The 22620-nt window shown below is 47.7% G+C and overlaps 1 protein-coding gene across 1 annotated transcript in view; it reads left to right on the forward strand.

Moving 5' to 3' along the window:
- Positions 1 to 5047: 5047 nt before the first annotated feature.
- The window catches only part of LOC146205053 (immunomodulatory peroxidase-like), a 29313-nt gene continuing 11740 nt past the window's right edge, over positions 5048 to 22620 (forward strand). Inside the window, exons 1-11 of the mRNA XM_084589739.1 lie at positions 5048 to 5312; positions 6268 to 6519; positions 8200 to 8343; positions 10026 to 10152; positions 14340 to 14548; positions 15179 to 15349; positions 16027 to 16206; positions 17062 to 17163; positions 17256 to 17363; positions 17535 to 17732; positions 20020 to 20156. Of these exons, the coding sequence (XP_084445865.1) occupies positions 5237 to 5312; positions 6268 to 6519; positions 8200 to 8343; positions 10026 to 10152; positions 14340 to 14548; positions 15179 to 15349; positions 16027 to 16206; positions 17062 to 17163; positions 17256 to 17363; positions 17535 to 17732; positions 20020 to 20156 (1704 nt within the window). The 5' untranslated portion in view covers positions 5048 to 5236. The remainder of the gene's footprint in view (positions 5313 to 6267; positions 6520 to 8199; positions 8344 to 10025; positions 10153 to 14339; positions 14549 to 15178; positions 15350 to 16026; positions 16207 to 17061; positions 17164 to 17255; positions 17364 to 17534; positions 17733 to 20019; positions 20157 to 22620) is intronic.

Here is a 22620-nt window from a genome sequence, read left to right on the forward strand (position 1 = left end):
GTGTTGCTTCATCGTTTTTCGGATCGTCTCCTAGAGTTCGCAGCGTTTCCACGGTCTCGGCTGCTTCGCATTCTCGAGTCGGAGGCGCCTGTCGCCTTCTCACACTCCTTAGACCAACGAACTCTTCGACTAGACGGCTGCAGCATTCGTCGCCGGCGCCCGGTTTTCTGAGGCGTATCCTGTTGTGTCCCGGGTTTGGTGGCTGTTTTTGCACTCCAACTCGTCCCTCGCGCCATCGTCCTTGAAGCGAGGGTCCACCGGCGGGCCGGGAACCCGCGCACCGACGTTATTCGCGGCGCACCCCGCTGTCCCGAACCTGCCCGCCAGTGGGCCGTCGGCTCCCGAGCGTCCAGTCGGTCAACCCGCGCGGTCTCCATTACAGAAGCGCGTTGCGCCACCGATACAGCCGGTGCGAGTCCTTGACCGCTCGGCGGGCAGGGCCTATTTTTCTCGCCGTGGCACATGAGACAAACACGCGGCACGCGAGGACAAGAAATATGAGAGAAAAAATAAAATGCGCGGGTCGGCTGAGGGAGCGCACGCACAACACGTGCAAGGTGAAACTGGGAGGCAGACTGTTGCCTTCGACGAAGTGCAATCTCTGCGTCCATTTCGCAACGTGGGCTTCTTTCCTCGAATCATTTGCGAGCGTACGCTACGCGAAGAGAGGAGGTGTCGGGGTGAAGGTGGAAGAAAGCGCTTTTCATTATGTTGTTCTCCGACTGGGGCTCTCTCTGTTCTTCGCTCGTATTAACATAAGCGGAGACGAAAGGGAAGACGACGACAGTCGCGCCGAGGAGAAAGCTCCTTGCGAGAGCGTAAAGCCCCCCTCCAGCAGAAAGCAAGAAACGTTCGGCGGTCCGTCAGACGGAGCCTCTCCCTGGCTCCGACGGGCGCCTCGTCGACTTTGCGGGAGTGGAACTTGTTAGGGCTGTGCAGGAGGTACTTTCTTTTTTTTGTCCCCTGCATTCTTCTCGCCGCTTCTTCGCAAGCGACTCTTCGCTCGACGATCGGCCGTTAACACTGAGCGGCCGGCCCCAGCCACCCGCCTGACTCCGTCGGCGGCCACCGAGAAAAGCTCTTCGCCCTACAGCCCACTCACAGGTGAGATCCTCGTTGTCTGTACGCGCAAGCATGAGGCATCGCCCCGAGCAGGCTATGTATTGGAACTGCGCATGCAGGGAACGGAACAGTAATGTGAAGCTACCTTAACTACAGACGACCAAATGTCGCCACCTGAACGTTAACAAATGACGCAGTTGATTTATTTGTGATATGTGTCCGGAGACGACACAAAAACCTCAGAGAATTCCGAACGGCGTAATTATTTATTTTCAGGAAGAGTAAGCACAGGGAAGCTAGATGAGGTTTATAGGGAAGGTGGGGGATAAATATGACGTTACGAAATGAACACAGGCTGTAGGCTGCATGCAAGTCAACGAACTTGAGCGATTCACGCATTAAAACATTTTGCGCAGTGTGGGGTTTTTAGCTCAAATACAAAATTCACACTAACAAACACGCGCATGCGCACAAACAATACAGACACGCACGTGCGTGAAATTGGTGCATAATGCATATCTGCTCGTGTACACAAGATATTGCGAGAAGAGGAAGAAGCTTATGCAGTAGGCTGTTCTTTACCTCTACGTTTTGCTGTTGCATAGTTCAGATTGGCAGCATATCTTCTGTGCCACTTCTAGGGAAGAATAGGGAAGAACAGGAGTAAGAATATGGCTATACGGTATTAAAGAGAACGGAAAGAGGGTTGAGGGGGAGCTTCTCTCAAGCCGAGCCAACGTTTCGACAAGAGAAGTCCCCTTGTCGAAACGTTGGCATGGCTTGCGACCTGAGGCCCTCCTCAGCTCTTGTTCAGTTCTCTTTCATACCGTCCCACATCTAGCTTTTGCGCCCAGCCTTGACTGCCTTTGATATGGTACGAGAACTGTTCACAAGGATGAAAGGCGTATAAAATCAGATAGGCTGCATGAATGTCATGTGCGTACGTCTACGATGGTAAGATGGTTCCACATAAGCACTGACGGAGCGCATATAAATGCGCACATCCCATACCTAACAGATCAAGTTGTATTTTGTGTGATGAATTTCCTGCTTAATGTCCCGTCCAATCAACATTACCAGTGGGAAATGTGTGTCCGAGAACAAAGAATCCCTTACTAAATCTTTAGTGTAAAAATGAAGAGTTCCGGTAAATGAATTTGTTCCTGCGGTAAACGACTAAGTTTGTGCATCTGAATCGGTAATATAAAAAAAGCGATAAACGCCGTGAAGAAATCTTTATTGGCTTTCTGGCAGCCCCTTGAGCGGCAGGGAAATCATTCCGTTTCCCTCGTGGCAAAAGGCACATGGCGCCATTACACAAAGGCGCCATTTTCGAGGCGGCCTTTCTTTCGGCCCGGTCTACATGGCACCGACAGTGCACGCGAAGCACGTGTTTGGTTTCATGCCGGGCATTGCAGGCTACGCATTACAAACGTTTTCGGTTCTTATTCTATTCAGTATCAGAGACGCCATACAAATCGACCCTACTAATGGCCCCACAGTGCACGCCTTTCTTGCTAGTGTTTTTATATTTCCCGTTAGTTGACGATGTGTCAACTACGAGGGATTCTAAAACTCAAAATCCGCCACAAATAACTGTACAAAGACTACCGGGCCACTTGCTTTATGGAATAAAACATATTTATTCAATCATTCTTACTTTAAAAGACTCCGAGTTAATGATCTTATATTAATGGTAAACTGCTCACGCGTTCGAAGATGTAGCGTCAATTCTCACCTTTGAAACGCCTCATCTTTGAAAGATCTGAGGTGTTCGCGTCGATATTTCTAACAGGAAAGCACACGCGAAGTTTGGGTTTTGCCACTTGACTTACCTAGTATGAATGCGAACAGCATAAATGTGATCTTTTTAGGAATAATCTTAGGTAATTTTCGCAAGCAAGGTTGGCTCTTTACAGGTAAGCGGGCAGTCAATGACACCGTCTACCGGCTAAAGCTGCCGAGGGAAGAAGCCTCCCGTCGAGATTCGCATACGCAGAGGATGTCCAAGACGACTGGATAGATAACCATCGAACGACAAAGATTCTTCGTCTCCGGACTGGGAGCCACGTGGCCGGGCAGCACAGCCTTATCCTAATCTCTGTGGCACAGTGCCATATATGTTTTAAAGCGCGTTCTCATAACTTACAAGCTGCAGGCACCCGCACAAGTAAGTAGTTCAGAAGTGCACCAGGAAAACTTTTTGTCGGGCTTCTTTGTTTAGGCAACAAACGTGCACTGAATAATTCAGCGCATGTAGCAGAAAGAACGAATATTTCTGGGCCTTCACGTGAGGCGGATGTAAGCGACGCGACAGCGTTCACTCGGCGTAAAAGCGAGTGGCAGATGACTGAAAACGGCGCGCCTCTGTCCTCCACCGCAGCATGGCGCAACCTGTTTTCAGCGCTCCACACTGTCCCCCCTTTTTTTTTTTTCTCTTTCTCTTAAGTAATGTAATTTGTCTTACTGACGTAGTCGGAATGCCATGGAGCACTTTCGGGCTAACTCGACGAAACCGGAGACGTTGATGACGTTCATAATAAAAGAAAGAGGTATACGAAGAACTAGAACTGCTTGATTATTTTTTTCTTTTAACGCTCTCTACCGGCGTTTATGAAGTAAGGACTACGCAAACCTTACGGAAGCAGGTGACCGGTTGGCTTCCTTAGTGGCCTGGCGACTTTCCAGGAATCGATCTGGGGAACACGCCTTGTAGGTGGCTCGAGCACATATAGCCAGCAGCACACAAGAAAAAAACTGGCTGAAACAAAGAAACAAAATAACATACCGGTCATAACATGATCCATCATAACAACTGACTGTAATGGGGCTTGCACGCAATACAGAAGTACAATCAAGTCACGGTAGCAAGAGGAAAATGAAACTGAACTACGGAAAAGTTATAGAAGGGTCTTACAGCTATCGATCGTAAACAACTTGACTGAAAAAGCGAATATTTATTTTAAAAAATATTGATTCCCTGATAGCTGATGATAAAGCAGACGAATAAAAATTCCGCCAGCTGTAACAGCAAACGAAAAGATGCTGTAATACTCTCCCATGCCCTTTTTGTCCTAGGTTCCTCTATGTGCGCTATTTTTCCAAAACTGCGAATCCATGTAGAAACTTTAGGATTGCAGTGCCGTGACCGCTCCTGTAACGCAACTAAATCAGTCGACTCAGCTATTATTTAGAGTACATTGGCTCAGTGCTGTATACGCGCTGTTTATGAACTGCAATAAATGTTGGATGCAAACGATGCAAGAGAGGTTTATTGCAGGAGAATGAATCACATTCGTTTATTCAACTAGGCTTTCGACAGCCGTGCCAAGGTGCACGTATGTTATGCTGAGTGAGCAGTGACGAATGAGCTTTGGTGGGATCACTGACAACATAGAGATAGGGTTGCACTACAGCGCTGCCATAGGCGCCTTTCACGACATTTGCGGAACGAGGCACGTGCTTAAAATACAAGGAAGGAAAGAAAACAAAAAACATATTTCTTACGGACCAACTTGAAATCAGCAACGTTCTCTATTAGAACAATCTCACATTGCGAACTCTTAAACGAAGCAAGGAGGCTCCTTCTCAATCGTCAGCTTCAGTTTTCAGCCAAAACCGAAAACAAAGATGGATATTCATCTTCTCATAAAGGCTGCGCTGCTTAGTTGGACACTTGGACAGTTGGATAATTAGGCGCTTCTTTCGCTCGGAGTGGACGCGTTGTCCAGTTTCGCGGCCGATCTCGTTGCCCCAGAACTGTGCTGTTAAGCATCGTTGGAATCTGGCACTGAGAAAGTAATTCGCAGAGAGAAAATTCCAAGTTTTCGTGCGATAAGCTTTCGGGCAGCCGTCTTTTTTTAAGGAGTCGCTCGTGTCGCCTTCCGGCATCCGCGCGGCCTCTACCCCGCGCTTGTCCCTTTCGGCGTTGCGGCTGTGACCCTGAAACTCTGTTGCATTGCGCGGAAGAGCGCAGTCATATCTGCGGCGGTGAAGGCGCCCCCGCCTTGCGGTGCGGAAGACGTGCAGGCTTATCGGCTGCGAGCCCCAAGATCCCGACTTCCATCGGAAGGGAACGGCGTCTCCTGACGGGGGGAGTCTACGCCGGCCCTGACACCGGTCCAGTGCCAGTGAGGCGACTGAGCACTGCTCTCCTTTACCTGCAGGCGCCAAGATGCGGACCCTTCTCTTGACCGCCGCCTTGGCCTTGCTTCTCCTAGCCGGCTCGAGCAACGCGCAACGGAGGAGAGGTATGCACTTGTCCCGCCGTCGCCACCTGTGGAAGGCTAGAGCGGGAGAGAATTTGTGGCGACATTTACAGAGCCCCTGTTTCGTGAAAGAAGTTCATAACTCACTGTTGCCATTGCGATTGTCTGCCGCGATTAGCCAGTGCTCTTGTGCCGACCGATTTCGCAGCCTTCGACTGTAAGAGCAGCTTTGTGGGTCTCGCCTCCAGTTCGCATCCAGAATTCGATTTTTATTCTGCATCAGAATTGAACCTTTCTCGCAGCCTTCAAACTTTACAGTTCTGCGTAAATGATGCAACAGTGGCTTAAGTGTCACTGGGTTCGAGTCATATACACGACAAATCTAACATGGAAGCGGTCTATTATCAGTCAGCACCTTTCTTGTTAATTACGATTTAATTGGCCTTGATAGCGAGAACTCTTGTCGCAGCCGTTCGAAAGACGCTTCCAAATGGGAAAGGTTTTCTAAATAAGGGCTTCAATACTGCACATAAGATCCATTTGTTGCGGTTTGTCTAACCATAAAGATTGTGCTCATCAGACAACAGGGTAACAATCATTAATGTTGTTTCACTGTTATATTGCCGAAGTTTGCCTTCTTTAAAGGTGCGATAGGTTTAGAATGTGAACGAGAGTTTGTCTAAATGCTCGCCAAGGCAGGACGCTGTACCAGAGTCCTGGCTCGGTGGTCAAGACGCCGAGTTATGAGAACGTCGTATAACCTTTCATGATAATTCCTGCGTGTAAATTTTGTCTCGGAACTGCAACTACCTCCGCATACTTACATCAATGTGTGGCGGCTTTCAAGAGCGCTTCTTTTTTGCACATAACTCGCCTTTCCTTTTCGAGAGTCAGCGCCCTCGTGAAGTTGCAGCGCCAGGTTAGAACGAAGCTAACGTAGCATAGTTCTTCCCACAATAAACGTGGCACGATTATGCTGACTGGTGACTTGGCGCAGGACAAAACCAAGGCCGCGGCCAGGGCCGCGGTCAGTCCCGTGGCCGAGGTCCGCAGAACCAGAGCCAGAGACAAACTGCGTCGGCGGAGCGCCCCGTCTCCGACTGCCAGACAGCGTCCGGCCAGCCGGGCGTCTGCCAGGCTCTCAGTCACTGCGTATTCCAGTTCAACGTCATTGAAGACATCGCAACCTCCCGCTGCGGCGATGCCATCCGTGTGTGCTGCCCTCTGGACACGCCAGCAGCGGGACAGAGTAAGCGACTTCGCTGTCCGAATAGTTGGCCTGGTGCGTTAACAGAAGTCACGGACAATGAGTTCCAACATTCAAAGAAACCAAAAACTGGACTTTGAACGAGTTGCGTCCATGAGAACAAGACAATGTTTAATTTATTCGTTTTAGTGGCGAATATTAGATATATTTTTCAATTACGCTCATGCATCTTCTTCTAGTTCTTCGCATCTCACTCTTTCTGAAATTCACCATGCATTTCCTTGTATTTTCTAGCGTACCACCAAGAAAGTGAGTTGTCCTGTGTCTCTTGCATACGCGTGTTTACATATATATATATACCACTACAGAGACAATAAACTGGACAAAATATACGCTTTTGTTTCCTAACACCAGTGTAACGGTGGCTATTTTGACGGAGTCAGTCTGCATTGATACTGAATGTCAAGTGTAATATAGAGGAACGATGCTGTGCATAGGAATGAACTAGTCATTGTTTTTTTTTTAAGCAACGAGATTACAGAAAATGCGCTCATTCCATATTAAAATTGCGGTGCCTTGCGTGACATCACATGTGCACAGTGTTCCTCGAAAAATGCGACAGTTGGTCTACGCATTATTTTTGCAGCTTGCACATTTCTTCCACTTGTTTCCTTTTCCCCGCAAAATCGTCATTAATCGCTGCGTGTGGCTCTCCACCAGTGCTCTTACTACTTTTTGCAAACATCTTGCATTGCTAGATGCGCATAATGAGAATGCGCACTTTAAAAGCCGCATTTTCTGCTTCAGTGCGAACCAGTCCTGACACACGGCGTGCATGCATAGAGACGGAACGATGCAGGGATACAAAGGTTACGCGATGATACGAAGCAAAGCAGCTTGCTTCCTTTGAGCATGACGCGTGTTTGAGATTTATCTGGGCTCAATAGTAAACGCCGTTTATATTGCAACTAAATAAGTTATGGCGACAGCCTAGTGGCTCTGACTCTAAACCCCGTCACGGTGATTGGCCGGTCAGTGCGCTTGGCGGCTGATGTTGAGGACGCGGAATTGAATACCGGCCGCGGCGGCCGCTTTTCGGTGGAGGCAAAAAGAAAAAAAAAAAAAAGCGCCCATGTACTGTGCGATGCCAGTGCACGTTAAAGAACCTCAGGTGGTCGACGTTCTAGGTGCCTTCCACTACGGCGTTCCTCATAGCTTGAGTCGCTTTGGGACGTTAAACTCCCAAACTATAAACCTATAGCGGCCCTGAGCGAGAATTACTGGGCCGTGATCTGCCTTTCACAGATTTGCTGAGGTCCTACTGAGGAAAGCGAAAAGTGATTACTTTTTTAACTCTCTCTGGATCAAGCAGTACACCTATGCATCTCAATACTAATGTCACCTTTGCTTTCGCTATTCCCGTTTTTCACTATTACTAGCCACCTTTTCTTGACCACGTCCGATTATTTTATTCGCCCGGTTTCCGAGAAGCAACCAGGTGGCTTTATTTACAACCCTCCTCTTTAGTCTTGCATGGAATGCATATTATTGTGCCATTTATAGAAGTTTTTTTTTTTTTTTTTTTTTTTTTTTTTTTTTTTTTTTTTTTAGTGCTGTCACCGTTAACTACTACTGCTTTCCAAAATATTCAGTTCCTGGTTAGGAACTCGCCACCTGAGTTTTTGCGTCAGCGGCGGCAATAACTGAGAACTTTGCTCGCAGGTCCCGTCAGCCGGCCTGTGACGGTGATCGGAAGAAGAGTATCTGTGCCAAAAATCTCCAAGGACGACTTAGACATCGCTGGCCGGGCCAGTCTGAGCGTCGTCCGCGGTATAGAAGACGCCGAGAGAGCTCTGCTCAATGACGGTGAGTGGCCTCATCGTGCGACAGTGTTTGCAAAATGCCTGAAAGATCGCGCAACTCTCTGGTGCTTTTATCAAATGCCTCAGTGCATGAATTGCATAATAAGCATCAGTTTTGGTCACTTTTATTTCTCTACCATCTCTATGCGTGCAACAGAACGCCATATATAGCTTGCGGAACGACCAATACACTATAAGTATATTTTAGTTCTTCCGAGGCTGATACTTAAATAATAAAGGAGGCTGACCCCACATTCACTAGTTGAACGTCTGCATACCATCAAATAAATAGAAAGAATTGAGGACTTAGAAAGTTAGTTCGACTTTCAACCTTCGCATGCTTTTTTCATTTAGGGGCTTGTAATGCCTTTATAGAAGAGGTTTTGCGTTTGCTCTCCATCAATGAATTACGTTAAGCGTTAAGAAAAGCGTCTGTGTGCATAATTTTAGCGCATTAAAATTTAGACGCAAGACAAAGAAGAAATTCAGTCGGGGACAGCGTTTGTCCGGCGTGTGTGTGCTATTTGTTTGTCGTGTGTGTAAATTCTAATGAGCTGAATTTGTGCACTGAGACGACCGCGATCAACTGGCTCCTTTTTCTGCCTTAACAAATTAATGAATGTGATCGCTGTTGTGTAAAGGCGAATTCGGTGCACAAGAGAACATAACGAACCGAACAACCGTTTGCTACAGATGGTTCCAAAATACAAAAAAAAAAAATAAGAAGGTATCTCTGGCCTTTTTTTTTTTTTTTCTGTATTTCGTTTTCTCACGTTTATCAGCGGGCACAATATATGTTTCCTCTTGCGAATTTTTAAAAGTTATAGTGCGGCGTTTCTCGAGGGAACTCATCAATTTTATTTATAAAGACGCCATCAGAAGCGCACTGAGTTTTTCTTTTACTTTGCGCTAAGCATTTAAAACGTTTAGTATTCCATGGAGAAGTAATAGTTAAGATTCCGATGCTGCCCCTTCACTTAAGTAGGCTGCTTATAGTACACGCATCTAACACTGTAGAAGCATTATCACACGTGCAGCAACTCTAGACGAGATGTTTCTTCGTGTATTTTTTTTTTTTTTCGTTAAATGATTATGCGGGCTTATTTTCCGGTAAAGGTCAGCTAGAAAGGTCTTCGTATTTCTTCGTAAAGTATGATCTTAGGACTCAGCTACAAAGTATACTGCGGCTGGAATGCCGCTTCACCAGACTAGAGCCGAAGAAGAACGTTTTTGGGCCCTGTTTTAATCAATGAACTACTTCCTGAAGTTGAATAGAGAAAGCTAGGAGCTTTAAGTTCAACCAATTAATTTCTCTAATATACTATGCAATTAAGCGCAATATACTATTGGCATGTTGGTCACCGTTCCCGTCCCTGCTGCTTCGTGCCCTCTTTTTTTTTTTTTTTTTTTCTGAGGGGCAACGTCGCGTGAATGCGACTGTTGGGTGTGAAAGGGCCTGTGTCTACAGTTGTTTCTACGCGAGGTTACTGAACGTTTGGGTATATAAATTCCATAAATTAACTGCATCTTTAGCCTAGTTTAAGATGAACTCTATCATGAAAAATATAAAATCAGTTCCAGAGACTTCTCATTGAAACTTCACCGTGCCGTTCTACCTGGCATGATGCGATTTTAGGCATGCGCCAGCTTCCTTCTCGAGTTGTGATCAAGTGCGCACGGTTCCAGGTCTTTTTGCCAAGCGACACACGACCGCATCCCTGCACGCCGCCTTCTTCGGTTCCAAGCCGATCGTCCAGTCCCTGGGTAGAGACGGCCTCATCGGCCTCGAAGCCACGCGGGAACTCGCTCGCAGGTACGTGCGACCGCGGCTAAAGCGATTCTCCGCAGGCAGGGACATAAGAAAGGAACCAGCTTGTCTGAATGCCTCTTCGCCAGTCAAGCGGCTGCTCACAAAAATAAGGAAAGTAGCCATTCACTCAGTGGCAGAAGGAAAACAAAACATAGAGCTGGGGAGACGGTGTTGACCAGGAGAACGAGCGACTGGTCGCCAATTTAAAAACGCTGCTAAGGATGAAGGCAGCTTTATGCTGCGCTTGGTTGGCTGGCTTCAAATAAATATACCACATACCCACTGCAGGAAAGTGGATATGTGCCATTCTTCTTGCCTCAGAAGACATGACACATATCCGCAGCATGGGATCGGTGAGGATTTGGTGGAGACAACTATTTATTCAAACTGAATTGGCTGTACTGCATGTAAATTACGAATTAGGAATCATGGTTGCTGGAAAATGTTTGGGAAAAATTCGAAGATGGTAGGAATAGTACTGAAGGAAAAATATTTAGGTAAATAAATTTCGATACTGTAATCAAGGTTGTGGAGCTCTAACAAAAATATATATATATATTCCATTTGAATTATTATGCCCTTCGAGGAGGCCGGGAACCGTAAATGTAGCCCTAAGCGAGCGGGAGTCCAAATATTTTTTTTTTTTTCTCTGCGGACTGAATCCATACGTACCGTGCTTTGACGGCAACATCACCATCATCGCTTTTCTTTCTGCGATAGAATCGACTGGCGAGCTCCCAGTGGTGCTACCTAAGGCAGCAGCATCGATAGGGACGTTCACGAAGAACCAGTAACGCATACTGGCTTCAAGTGCTCCAAACTCTGGACTGAGAAGTCGCAGGTGCTCTCCAAACACAAGGGATGGTTCGTGGCTGGCCGGTGCCTTTCTCATCGGCTGTGGCCCTTCTGTTGGCGCCCCGCCGAGGTGGCGCAGTGGTTAGGGCGCTCGACTACTATTCCCACGGACGCGGGATCGAATCGCGGCCTCGGCGGCCGCTTTTCCATGGAGGCGAGAAGCCAGGCGCCCGTGTGCTGTGCGATGTCAGTGCACGTTAAAAACCCCAGGTGGTCGAAATTTCCGGAGTCCTCTACTACGGCGTCTCTCAGAGCCTGAGTCGCTTTGGGATGTTAAACCCCAAAACCAAAACTTCTGTTGGCCTTCTTGGACTGAAAAAAGTTGTGCACTGTCCAATGACACTGTGTTCTTGTGTAAGGGGCATTTTGCGGATACTGCTCCTCACCAGTGCGACCCGCAACTACCTCGCCACTTTATTATCTCCAGAATCGCGGAGACATTTCGGTAATTGCACCGCTCAATAAACTCGGACGGCCTCGAGATCTCAGCTACCTACAAATGGTGAGCAGGACTTCGACGTACCCTTGAGATGTGACCTCGCGCGACTGGCCACAACATGAGATTGCGTACCCTCGTGGCGAGGCTGACTCTACCAGAGGCCCCTATACGAGCCCCACAGATGATAGCCTGCGTCTGGTCGTCACTGGCACAATAAAGCACGGTTCTAGGGCAGTTCATTTAAACTTGTGAAAATAATTTTCGTAGCATGCTACAACAGCATGCTCAAACAACAACAACAACAAAAAAATACATGAGAGAGACGAAGTTACTAATGTGCGAAAACATTCCACGAAATTCCATTAACTGACAGATGGAATAAGTGTAGTAGATGGCTCGCAGCAATTGGCGGCCGACATTGTGGTGACACTATCTTTTCTAAATCAGAACCAGATTGTGAGAAATAAATAATTCTAAAGGAAGAAAGAAAACATGCGACCGCACCGTAACTGCTTTGCCTGATGCGAGAACATCGGTCACCAATTGCAGGAGGCGGATAAGATAACATAAAGCATCAGAAAGGGAAAGGGAGAAAGAGAAAACGCAGCTATTTCGGAGGCAGTAAACACCTTCAAATCGCGAAGCGATGCACAGGACGAAGATGTCTTACGTTGCAATTGTGGAAGCCAACTACCTGTAACCGCTGCCTGTAGATATCAGCAGCGCAGGGACAGACTCGGGCCCATCGAAAGAGCGCGCCAGCCTGCAATATGCAGCATCACGCGTTTCGGACATATCTCTGCGGCCACAGAGCTCCTTGCACGCTGTCGGCAACAGGGCCGAGCTTGCGATTGGTTTTGCGGTACGCTACAAATCCGCACAATGCACGTAAACACCAAGCGCTCAAAAACCTTTAATTTACCGCAGTCGCGACGAAAGGCTGACTGGATAAGCCGGACTTGAGCTTTGAGCGCCTGCGTCCATGCGCAGCCAGCTCCGGAAGTTCTCGTGTCACCGAACGCGGATCTCGGCAATCTGTTTTTATAGCGCGCGAAGTACGGATGCGGTACGACAAAAGGCGGCCTAGCACTTTGCATCCCTGTCAGCGCTGATGCCATCAAGGGCAGCGTAGCGTCCTTGTACGGTCATTGTACCGCGTCGGGATGCCCTTCGGCAGCGGCCGTGTTCACGTTGGAGGCGTCGCCTCCTTGGCTGTTCTATGATTGTGAGGAGGTGCGAGCAGCAGAGGCCGTGCCTGCACCGCTACCTGGCACGTGTCACTGTAATAAGAAAGAAAGAAAAGGATGCGGAGATAACCGCACCTCTCAGAGCGGCGCACCCTTCTCTGCGCCGCCACAAGTCCGCGTGCGGGAGGAAGTTTCGTTTCCCACCGTTTCCTACGTACGCGGCACGTGCAAGGTGACTTTGACAACTTGTGGCGGTGGTGGGCTCGCCGGACCGACAAAGCGTCGGTCTTTTTGGATAGTTACATTTTTGGAGCAGGAAAACTGCCAGTGAGGCTAAATATTTAGCTGACCTGCTGCCCTTTCAACGCAAGAGGAAGATACATAAAATACAAACAATGAAACGAACAATTTCAAGAAAAACTGGTTGTGATCAGTGAGTAGTAGTAGTAGTAATACTTTATGGAGGCGCAACACTTGGGCGCCTAACACATCGATGGCCTGCTGGACGAGCAACCCTGAGCACCAAGCCACCCAGGTCCAGATAATATGGGAGGAGGTGGGAATCCCGATTGCAATGCAACCGGACATGAAAATAGGCAGTGTGAAATGTTGGCATAAGGGGAAGGGCAGTTGGGGCTTGACAGATCACGACGGAATTTGTAGAGATATGCCGTGCAGGGGTTATGACTTATGAGTGTATTCAACTGTATTTGCTGAAGGATGTGAGCCTCCTGGACAGAAAGATTAGGATGAGGGTCGGGCTAGAGCTTGCGGTCTAAGCGAGCAGCATTGTAATATTCGCTGACGGTGGCGCGAAGAGACCCGCCCTCCAAGGATCTTGGCCAGGGGATGAACGGTGCCCGGTTACGAGTTTCACGGGCGAGCTGGTTCGCCAGCTCATTGCCGTCAATCCCCGAGTGTCCAGGGATCCACCGGAGGAGGACGGGCCAGGGCTGCAGCGCAACAAGTGCAGAATCATCAATGAAAATGATTGATCAGTGCACTATAAGCATCACCTCGCTACATTCTCTGGAGGGCAGCCAAAAGCGTTCTAAGTTAGTAAGACAGCATAGTCGCCCCTACAACTGTCCCGCATTAAAAAATATTTTCTGTGACTGAAGCTCCGCCTTTAGGAATATGAGAGCCCCACTTTAACCAAGCCGTAAGAACGTGCCTCCGTGGAGTAACGTGAATTCAAGGGTCCTGGCAGGCTGATTTTGATATCATCCTCCCATGTGAAAGGAGAGACCAGAGTTGCCACCTCCTGCCAAACCTAACGCCAGGCAACCCTACGTCCAGTTAGTGCTTGGCCATGTGAGCTGCCAGCTACCGCCTGCCAGCGCCTTGTTCGTGATTCCTCGCTCACAACGTCAATGCCGGCGGATGACCGCCGACGACGGCCGCCAACGCCGAATTTTTGGTGAACGGGACCTTTAACGCCCCATCCCATTAAAAAAGAAAATAAAGATGTGCGTTAAAAAAAAGCAAAAAAAGCAAAGAAAACATGAAACTGAAGCATCCTACAAATATTAATGCTGAGTGCATAACCATGCTGACCACTTAGTTTTTTTTTTTTTTTTTTTTCATTTGCCGGAACAGAAATCACGGCGAGGAAAAAGCTCAGTGTTTCGACACTGGCGTAGCACGATGTAATATAGGTCATTGCATGAGCTTTCATTCAGGTCTTCACACTGACGTTCTGCTCACAGGTTCAACCTGGACTCCACGCAAGGTCGGGACGGGCTCCAAAGGTTCAACTTCCAAAACACGGTGATAGCTGATGCTTGTCCAAAGATTCCCCGCTGCCCATCCACGAAGTATAGGTCCGCCGACGGCCTCTGCAACAACCTCCGAAATCGCGAATGGGGAAAGTCACTGACAGCCTTCGAGAGGTTCATGCCGCCAAACTATGCCGATGGTGAGCATGCGTGAAATTGCATTGCCAGAGTCTAATAACGCTCGCTCTAACGGGGAAAAGTACCAGCGTATTTATGTACTTATAACATCACATCATTTTTCATCTGATATGAAGGTGAGATTGTTTTCTCAAACAAATTTCGGGATTTCCAGCCTCTATACTGCAAATCAATCTTTTTTTTTTTTTTTGTTCAATGCGCGTCGACCTCTTGACGTGAATAATTTGGTATTCGTTCAAAGTAGCGAGGCGAACTATCGAATTGCCAGCGCATAGCTTAGTCGCTGGAGCAGGGGATGCTCACGCAGTGACACATGTGTCAGGAGAGCTGTCATCTTAAGCGATAGACTCGCAGTGAAAAGCTTCGTGTTAGAAAACGACCGAAATGAAGCATCACATCAGTGCCGAATGTCTCAAGTACGCACATTTACAGCCTCAACAGAAACCTAAACTATAAATTTTCCCAATGAAGCCTGAGCTTTTTTTTTAACTGAAAGCTTATTGAGATATGTCACTGCAGGCCGTGTTTATGGATTTGTAACCAATCCGACAAATACCTTAAACGGCGGCCGTACTCTTCGGCATCTGCGTTCTTTCTCGCTTAGTGTCCGACTTGCGTTACCTCGATTGCAGGTCTCACGCTGCCTCGGGTCAGCATCGACGGAGGGGAGCTTCCAAACCCGAGAAAAATCTCCGTAGCGGCCGATCCCGACGCTGATTTCCCCAACGAACGGAACACACTCATGCTAATGCAGTTCGCCCAGTTTGTGGACCACGACCTGACACTGACAGGAGTGTCCCGATGTGAGTGGTCTCGACGGCAACGACCTCCCATCAGATTTCACTTAGTTTTTAAAGTTGTAGCAGCACCATTGCCGCCATCATCGGCGCGGCGAGAAGAGTGAATCATCGGCGATGGTGCTGCTGCAGCTTTGAACAGCCTTAAAGTTTTATCGCAAATAAAGTGAACTACATAATGTCTAAACAAAATAATTGCATTGCACGGACAGTGGCACCAAATAAGTTCAAGCAACATAGTCGGCTAACGCGTTTCCTCCCGTTCTTATGCTGAAGTACACTTTCCCCTGGAAGAGGCTGTCCCGACGGTTGCAGAAATATGTCCGTGGCATCTTTTCCGTTTTCGCTTACCAGTGTTTATAATGCCTGCTGTATATGTTCACATGGTGGCCTTGTGAATGACACCGCTGTGTTTTGTCGTTTATTCTCAAGCTTCGCAACCTCCTCCCTCCCCGTCCCCAAAGCTTTGAAATTGGAGTAAGCGCCATATTGAATTCAATTTCATTTCTGCTGCTCTTTTATCAGTAGTGCAATCTGATTGCGTGTACGACCCTGTGTGTGGTGCCTCATTGCCTCCTCTCTCTGATATATTGATTCTGGCAGCTGCTTCTCCGTAGACTCGTCTTCCAGCAAGTAATACCCTCGTACCAATAGATCCGTTCATGCCTGCCCTCCGATCGCAGTCCGCAACGGCTCAGCCATCACATGCTGCGACGAGGAGCTAATACAGAACCCGACCAAGCGCCACTACGCCTGCATGCCGATCGACTTGCCTGCCGACGACCACTTCTACTCCCAGTTCAGGCTGCGCTGCCTAGAGTTCGTGCGCTCTGTGCCCGCACCGAGGCCCATGTGTACATTTGGTGAGCACTTAGGGCGAGGAAAAAAGGCTGAATATTTCACAACTACAGCATTTCTTTCTCGCAAGGCTATTTAAACACTCTGAAATACAAGTATTTGTTCGCATGCATATTGACGCGAGGTGTGAAAGTTGCCTCCTTAGATAAAAATGCCAGTTGGAAAGCGAGGCCTGATTCTCATGACCGGTTGCTTCAAGCGATATTTATGCAGTATTTTCTGTCTGTAGCGACTACTTGTATAACATTGCTAGACCATTTTGATAGGTTTTATAGGGGTGGAATGAATCAGTTTAGACATGAAACAAGCGGACCAGCCTGGCCATTGTGTAAAAAGTTAACTATGTGGGAGAACGATATTTGGTTTGCAATTAACGCAGACACTTGCCGGTGATGCCAGACGACCTCATGGCTAGTTATGTGTATACTCGCAAGTTGCCAGATTAAGTAGGTTGAGCATAATTTTAGAATATTTTTCTCAAGCTAAGGAAGGGTGCGATGAAAACTACAACGGAGCCCTTTAGATAACAGCATTGAAGAAAGCAATCCGAAACTACTTTCTTGATGCGATTTGTTACATCACCGTGTTGTCAAACCAGAAATCTAATTTCATGCGTCTTTCACAGCAGAAAAAGCGAATTTTTACTTTCTCAATTTATCGACAAGTTCAAAAATTGAGCGTATTCGGTCTACCGTGTGCTGCGGGCAAAAAACTTGCCAGCAAAGAAAAAAAATTCCTTCAAATAAAAAGGAAAAGGGGCAATTGTTGAAGAACTATTTTTGCAGGAACGCAAGCATTTCCTCCGAACTCATCGTTTCTCGCTTCTTATTTTTTTTTTTTTTTTTTTTTTTTTTTTGCAGGACCCCGAGAGCAGCTTAACCAGCTCACAGCATACATGGATGCATCTAATATTTACGGCTCAACAGAAGAAGAAGCAAAGGCCTTGCGAAGCTTCAGGGACGGTACGTGCACGTTGTATTTAAAAGTATAGTGTCTCACGTGGAAGATCATCCTATTGGCTGTAGCCTGAGCTCACCGCACTTGGCGATTGCAGGTCGCCTGGCGTCCACTTCCTTCAGCAGGGATGAACTGCTGCCCCGGCAGACGGACAGCACACAGGAGTGCAACGAGCAGGGCACGGACTTCATCTGCTTCCGGGCTGGTAAGTTGCCGATGCGCGTACCACACGTGTGGCGTCGATCCCAATGCGAAAATCCATGGGGGCGATCTGTTGAGCTTAGCGTGAGAGTGGATCTTGTCCGCGGAATATTAGGAGAGTATAGCGCGAATGTGCCTCCTGGGGCTCGCTCTGAGGACGCGCTCTTGGCCGCAGGCGACGAGCGTGTGAACGAGCAGCTCAGTCTGACTGCGATGCACACGCTGTGGTTGCGGGAGCACAACCGTGTGGCGGGCGAGCTTCACCGATTGAATCCGGGCTGGAAGGACGAGATCCTCTACCAGGAGGCCAGGCGCATCGTGGCTGCAGAGTTCCAGCACATCGCTTTCAACGAGTTCCTGCCCATCCTGTTGGGTAAGTACTGCAAGCCCACTGCCTCGACGTCCTGCAGGCGCACACATACTGACCACGAGGCAGTAAATACGCTACACAATTAAAACGCGTTCTACCAATCACTGGAGACGAAAAACAATCCGACGAAAGGCAATGATTCTGGGAGGAAAAATCATTCACTCAGCAGCTACAGCGCGTTTGTCCTGCAGGGCTGTTGACTGCGTAGTCTTCTTGCGGCAAACGGTGGAGCTGCGAGGAGGCTTGAGGCGTATGTGCCAGCTATCGGCAGTGGTCGCTCCTGCAGTGACGCCTCAGTCACTACGTAAGGCTACGCGCTTTGTCGCTTCAGCGATATGCGTCGAACGGTAAATGCAAAGCGCGAGAGGAGACATATGACGAAACACACTACACAATAGTTGATGGCATGCTTGGGGGAGAAGGGGGTCAAGAATGGCACACCTGTAACGCCAGCGGGAAATAAAAATAAAAAAGTGCCTTAGGCGATTCAGCCCGTTTCTCATCCTCCGCATCCGTTGACCACTTCTTATAAGAAAAATAAGGGAGAAGAGTGACAGCATTTCTGAGGAGAGTGCACATATTTTCAGCGCAAAATTAAAGGCAGGGCTAAAAGAGGAGACAGACAAGACAGGCAGACCTGTCTGTAATTCTGCGCTTAAAAAATATGCACTCTACTTATCAAGACCAACTAGCCCGTCTTTCTACGTTAACTAGCAATTCTGAGATAAGTTCGCACAAAAGGCCCACAATTTGTATGCTGCGAGGGCCTTGACAGCTCTCGTAGGATCTAAGCCGTTTCCATTTTCGATCGAAAAGTAAAAAAGTGCAATGAAAAACTCAAAGCGTAAAAACGGGAACCCATTTTGATATAAGCGAAAACAAAATCAATATAGCTCATGTCTAACTTGAGGGTGGAGTGGCTTGCAGAAGTGGAGTGGCTTTGGAGTGGCTTTGAATGCCTGAAATTTTCGTTACATCAAAAAAAAAAAAAAAGAATAATAAAGGAAAGCTGGCGTGGCCTGTAATCATGCATCTAACCATGCTAAGATTTTTTTTCCCCGATGATATTCCATTAAAACGCAACGCAGTTGCAACGCTCGGACACATCCCTTTTGCTGCTTTTCGCTTCCCACATGTAAGGTGTGGTCGGCGTTCACTGCCGAAAAGCATCATCCTCTATTACACTAGCTCCAACGCATACGTCGAATGCACTCTTGTTACACCATGTCGAAACGAGAAGATACTTGTCGCGCACGCTTTCTAGAGCATACGGTGACGCAAATACGCACCCAGTCCATGTTCTTGACTTCAGCAGGCGACGTATTCCGCTGGTAGTACCCTTCCGCGCTGTCCGAAGATTCGCACCGAGATTCTCCCGGTGTTCTCGTTGGCCAGCGGTCTGTGCCAGCGGGCAGTGCAGTCGCCGTTTTCACATACGAATCTCGAACATAGTGTTGTGAGCCGTTAGCTGGGGGCAGAGGACAGCATACGGGAGCGATTAAACTGCCACCTGTGAAAGCAGCTGCAAACAAACGTAAGCCTGATTTTGTATGACTCTGCTTCGTGGAGGCGGAAACGAGCAAATTAAATGAATGGGGAATCGTTCACTTATGCTCCTATAAGGCTGCGACATCTAAATTAAAATCATTAATGATCCGCCAATAAAGAAAATTTCCATCGGGCTTAACAGCCATACAAATTTATTGTGATTTGTGCGGCTTTTTCTTAATTAAAGCAGATGTAGGCTGCTACAATTAAACAGCGATTTCGAAGCGCACAGTTATCATTAGCTAGCCTGTATTAATCTGCAACAGTCTGTCCTTCGTAGTTGTGCTTTTTTATTGTCTGACTGACCTTGGGCTTTATATTCCGTTCATTAACGTTTTTTTTTTTTCTTGTTGTAAATAAACTGAATATGAGATCGTAAGATGAAACAGTGACGGCACCACTTCCTTTTTTTCTTCTTCGGTCCCTCTCACATGCTCGCGCAGGAGACATGGAACGGGTTATAATTGAAAAAAAAAAAAAAAAGCCATTGCTTATTAAAAACTTTGGGCTTCCACCATGTATGCTGCCTGTTTGCAAAGCAGTGCTCCAGGCACACAATATTAAAATATTCGGCAATACACAAGTACTTTAGCAATCTCTGTATTGCGGACGGCGGCTCTACTGAGAAAAGATACCATTTTATTTATTTTTTTCTCGCCGTTTTAATGCGCACTACACCCACGGAGGAAACTTCGTCTCGGTTGTTCTATTGCAATGATGTGTCGCACTCCTTCCATCACAGGCCGCAATGTGATGGAGCAGTTCGACCTGCTGCTGACGCCTTACGGGTACAGCCACAGCTACGACCCGGAGCTGAACGCCGGCATCGGCAACGTGTTTGCCGCCGCCGCGTACCGGTACGGACACACTCTTGTGCAGGTCAGTGGTCAAATGCTTCGATAAGGCGTATCGGCCTTTCTGATCTATCAGTTGCTGAACCTTACAAAGTCAACACAGGGAACAAACTTCGGGCATCACATGCGCGCGCCACATGGGCAGTGGTCGAGGTGCGCCGCGGGCTGTAGACTGAGCGAACTGCAACGGTTGTCTCGAGAATCGAGAGCTCGATTGACGCTTTCCGAGGCGGCGACTGATCTCCGCAGTGTCGATTGTTCGAGGCGTTGCATAGTCGAGCACTGCTCGGGCTGCAAAATATGTCCCGCGCTTTGCGCTGCCCAGGAGGCGCGCTTAAAATCTAGAGTTACTGTATATGCTACCAAAGGTAGCACCTTTGGTAGCATATACAGTAACTCTATTAAAATCGGACACCCAGCGCCGCCTGGTTTCAAAATGAGCAAGCGTATAGTAGCACGTAGCAAGCCACTTGTCGTACTGTGGTTGCGCCCATCGGCGGATTTGGAGCTTTCTTTTCGTGCATCCCTGACAGTGGGCACATATGTTGTGCTTGAGTGTTTCGTATCTTCCGAAAAGCCACTTGTCAATTATGTGTGATGTTACCCCTGTCTAGCGCGCAAGTTAAGTGCACTTGGCTTTGAGTCTTTGAGTCACACTTTGACATACGCGGTGCTAAACGGGAAAACAGAGTGCACTCGCAGTAAAACAAAATGATGACGGACAAACAGCTCGTTTTTAAATATGTACATTAAAAAGAAAAACAATATTCCAAAATTGATTGTTGTGCATTGAATTTAAATAAAAACAAACATAGCCTATTTTTTTTTCTCAACGTAAACGAAAATTATAACAGCGTATTAAATGTATTTCAATAACATGTCAAGTCCAGACCGACCGAGACGGCTTCCTAGCCTACGCAGACCAGCATGGCGACGTGTGACGAACCGAATAATTGTATAAAATGCTGTTAAATAGCTAAAATGAACTTCTGCGTCCGTTTTTAATGCATGCACACTGTTTGTACCTATGAAATCGCTGGCGACAAGGCTACGCACTCGGCCAGAAAGTGCGTTCCCCACAACGTACTTCAATCAAGGTGTACTCTTCTGCGAGTGCACTGCGGCGTTTAGATTGGGCAAAGTGTACTTATAGCGAGTGACACTTTTCGGAAGTGCACTTAACTTGCGCGCTTGACAGGTGTAAGTTGCTATTACTTTGTCGAGAGATATTTCTTGTGGCCGAGTGAGCCCTTTCGTGTTGTCAAACACCGGCGTTGGTGTCGCTTCATATAATCTAAGCTTGCTGTCGTGTTTTCTTTTGGTGCGTGCATAGTGCATCATCGATCTGCCAGGGTAGCCTTTAGTGAGCGTTGTTTGGTAAGGATTTAAGTCTATCGGGTTAGGCATGAAGTTGGGGTGTGGTGCATTGTACCTTTCAGCAAGCCCACCCGCTTGCGCGGCTGCGTTTCCCCCGCCGTGCCAGTATGTCCCGGTGTCCATATAATTTGAATTTCTATTCCAATTTCCAGCATTCCCTTCAGCCTCTTTCTGATGTCCTTGGCCACTGCGTCGTCTGTAGTTGGTGCCGTCAGCTCTGCAATCGCTGCATATGAGTCGGTTGAAAATCGATATCCATTGAAGTTGTCTTTTTTTGGCTGCAGCTGTCGTAATGGTGTTTATGGCTCCCCATATGTCAAGCAACTTGGAGTGTAAAATTGTTCTTCCAGGTAGGTGGCACGTGTGCTGTCCGTTGAGTTGCGGCGCTGGCACACACACCCATGCCACACTCACCCTTTCATTTCTAGTTTCAGCGTCAGTGTAGATGTCTACTGTATTCAGCGGTCTTGTGAGGGTAGCCCTCTGTTCCAAATGGTGCCTAGCCACCCCGTTCCGCCTACTCATAGGTCGTTATGGTCTTAGTGCGGTTACCGGCGCCTCCCACTGGGGTGAAGCGTCTGTCTCAGGGGCCGAGAGCCATCCCTTCTTTCAAATAAAGGCTTCATTCATTTCGTGCGTAATGCTTTATTGCGTGTTTAATGTTCTGAAGAACTTGGAGTTTCCTTTTTAATTGCTCGAAGGCGCAACCTGACCTCCTCAGCTGCATGCCAACTTGGCTACGAGCCGCGCCGCTACTGCATTATGGAAGCAATAAAGTCGCTACGCGTAGGTGAGAAACGGTTGTGAGTTAAGTCTTGCTTTTTTTTTTTTTCTTGCTATGGGACACTTGCAAAGTATAGCGTCTCTGCACGGTGAATTGCTGGCATACTTTCTAGCAAATAAGATTCTCCTGCAATGAAGCATCGCCAGTGGAGGGTAAATATATCGCAGCAAAATGAAACTATTTCACTGCTATAATAACATTCAGTAGGATTTGACAATACTGCGCGCGTTAAAAGCATTGGACACGTGCAGTACTTACCTACTGCCCATTTGAGGAACAGTAATGATTCAACTAGCTTCGTGATGAGAAAATTTATCCACCAAAAAGG

The sequence above is a fragment of the Amblyomma maculatum genome, chromosome 1 (genome assembly GCF_055883805.1).
Source record: "Amblyomma maculatum isolate TAMU_Amacu chromosome 1, ASM5588380v1, whole genome shotgun sequence".
NCBI lineage: Eukaryota > Metazoa > Arthropoda > Arachnida > Ixodida > Ixodidae > Amblyomma > Amblyomma maculatum.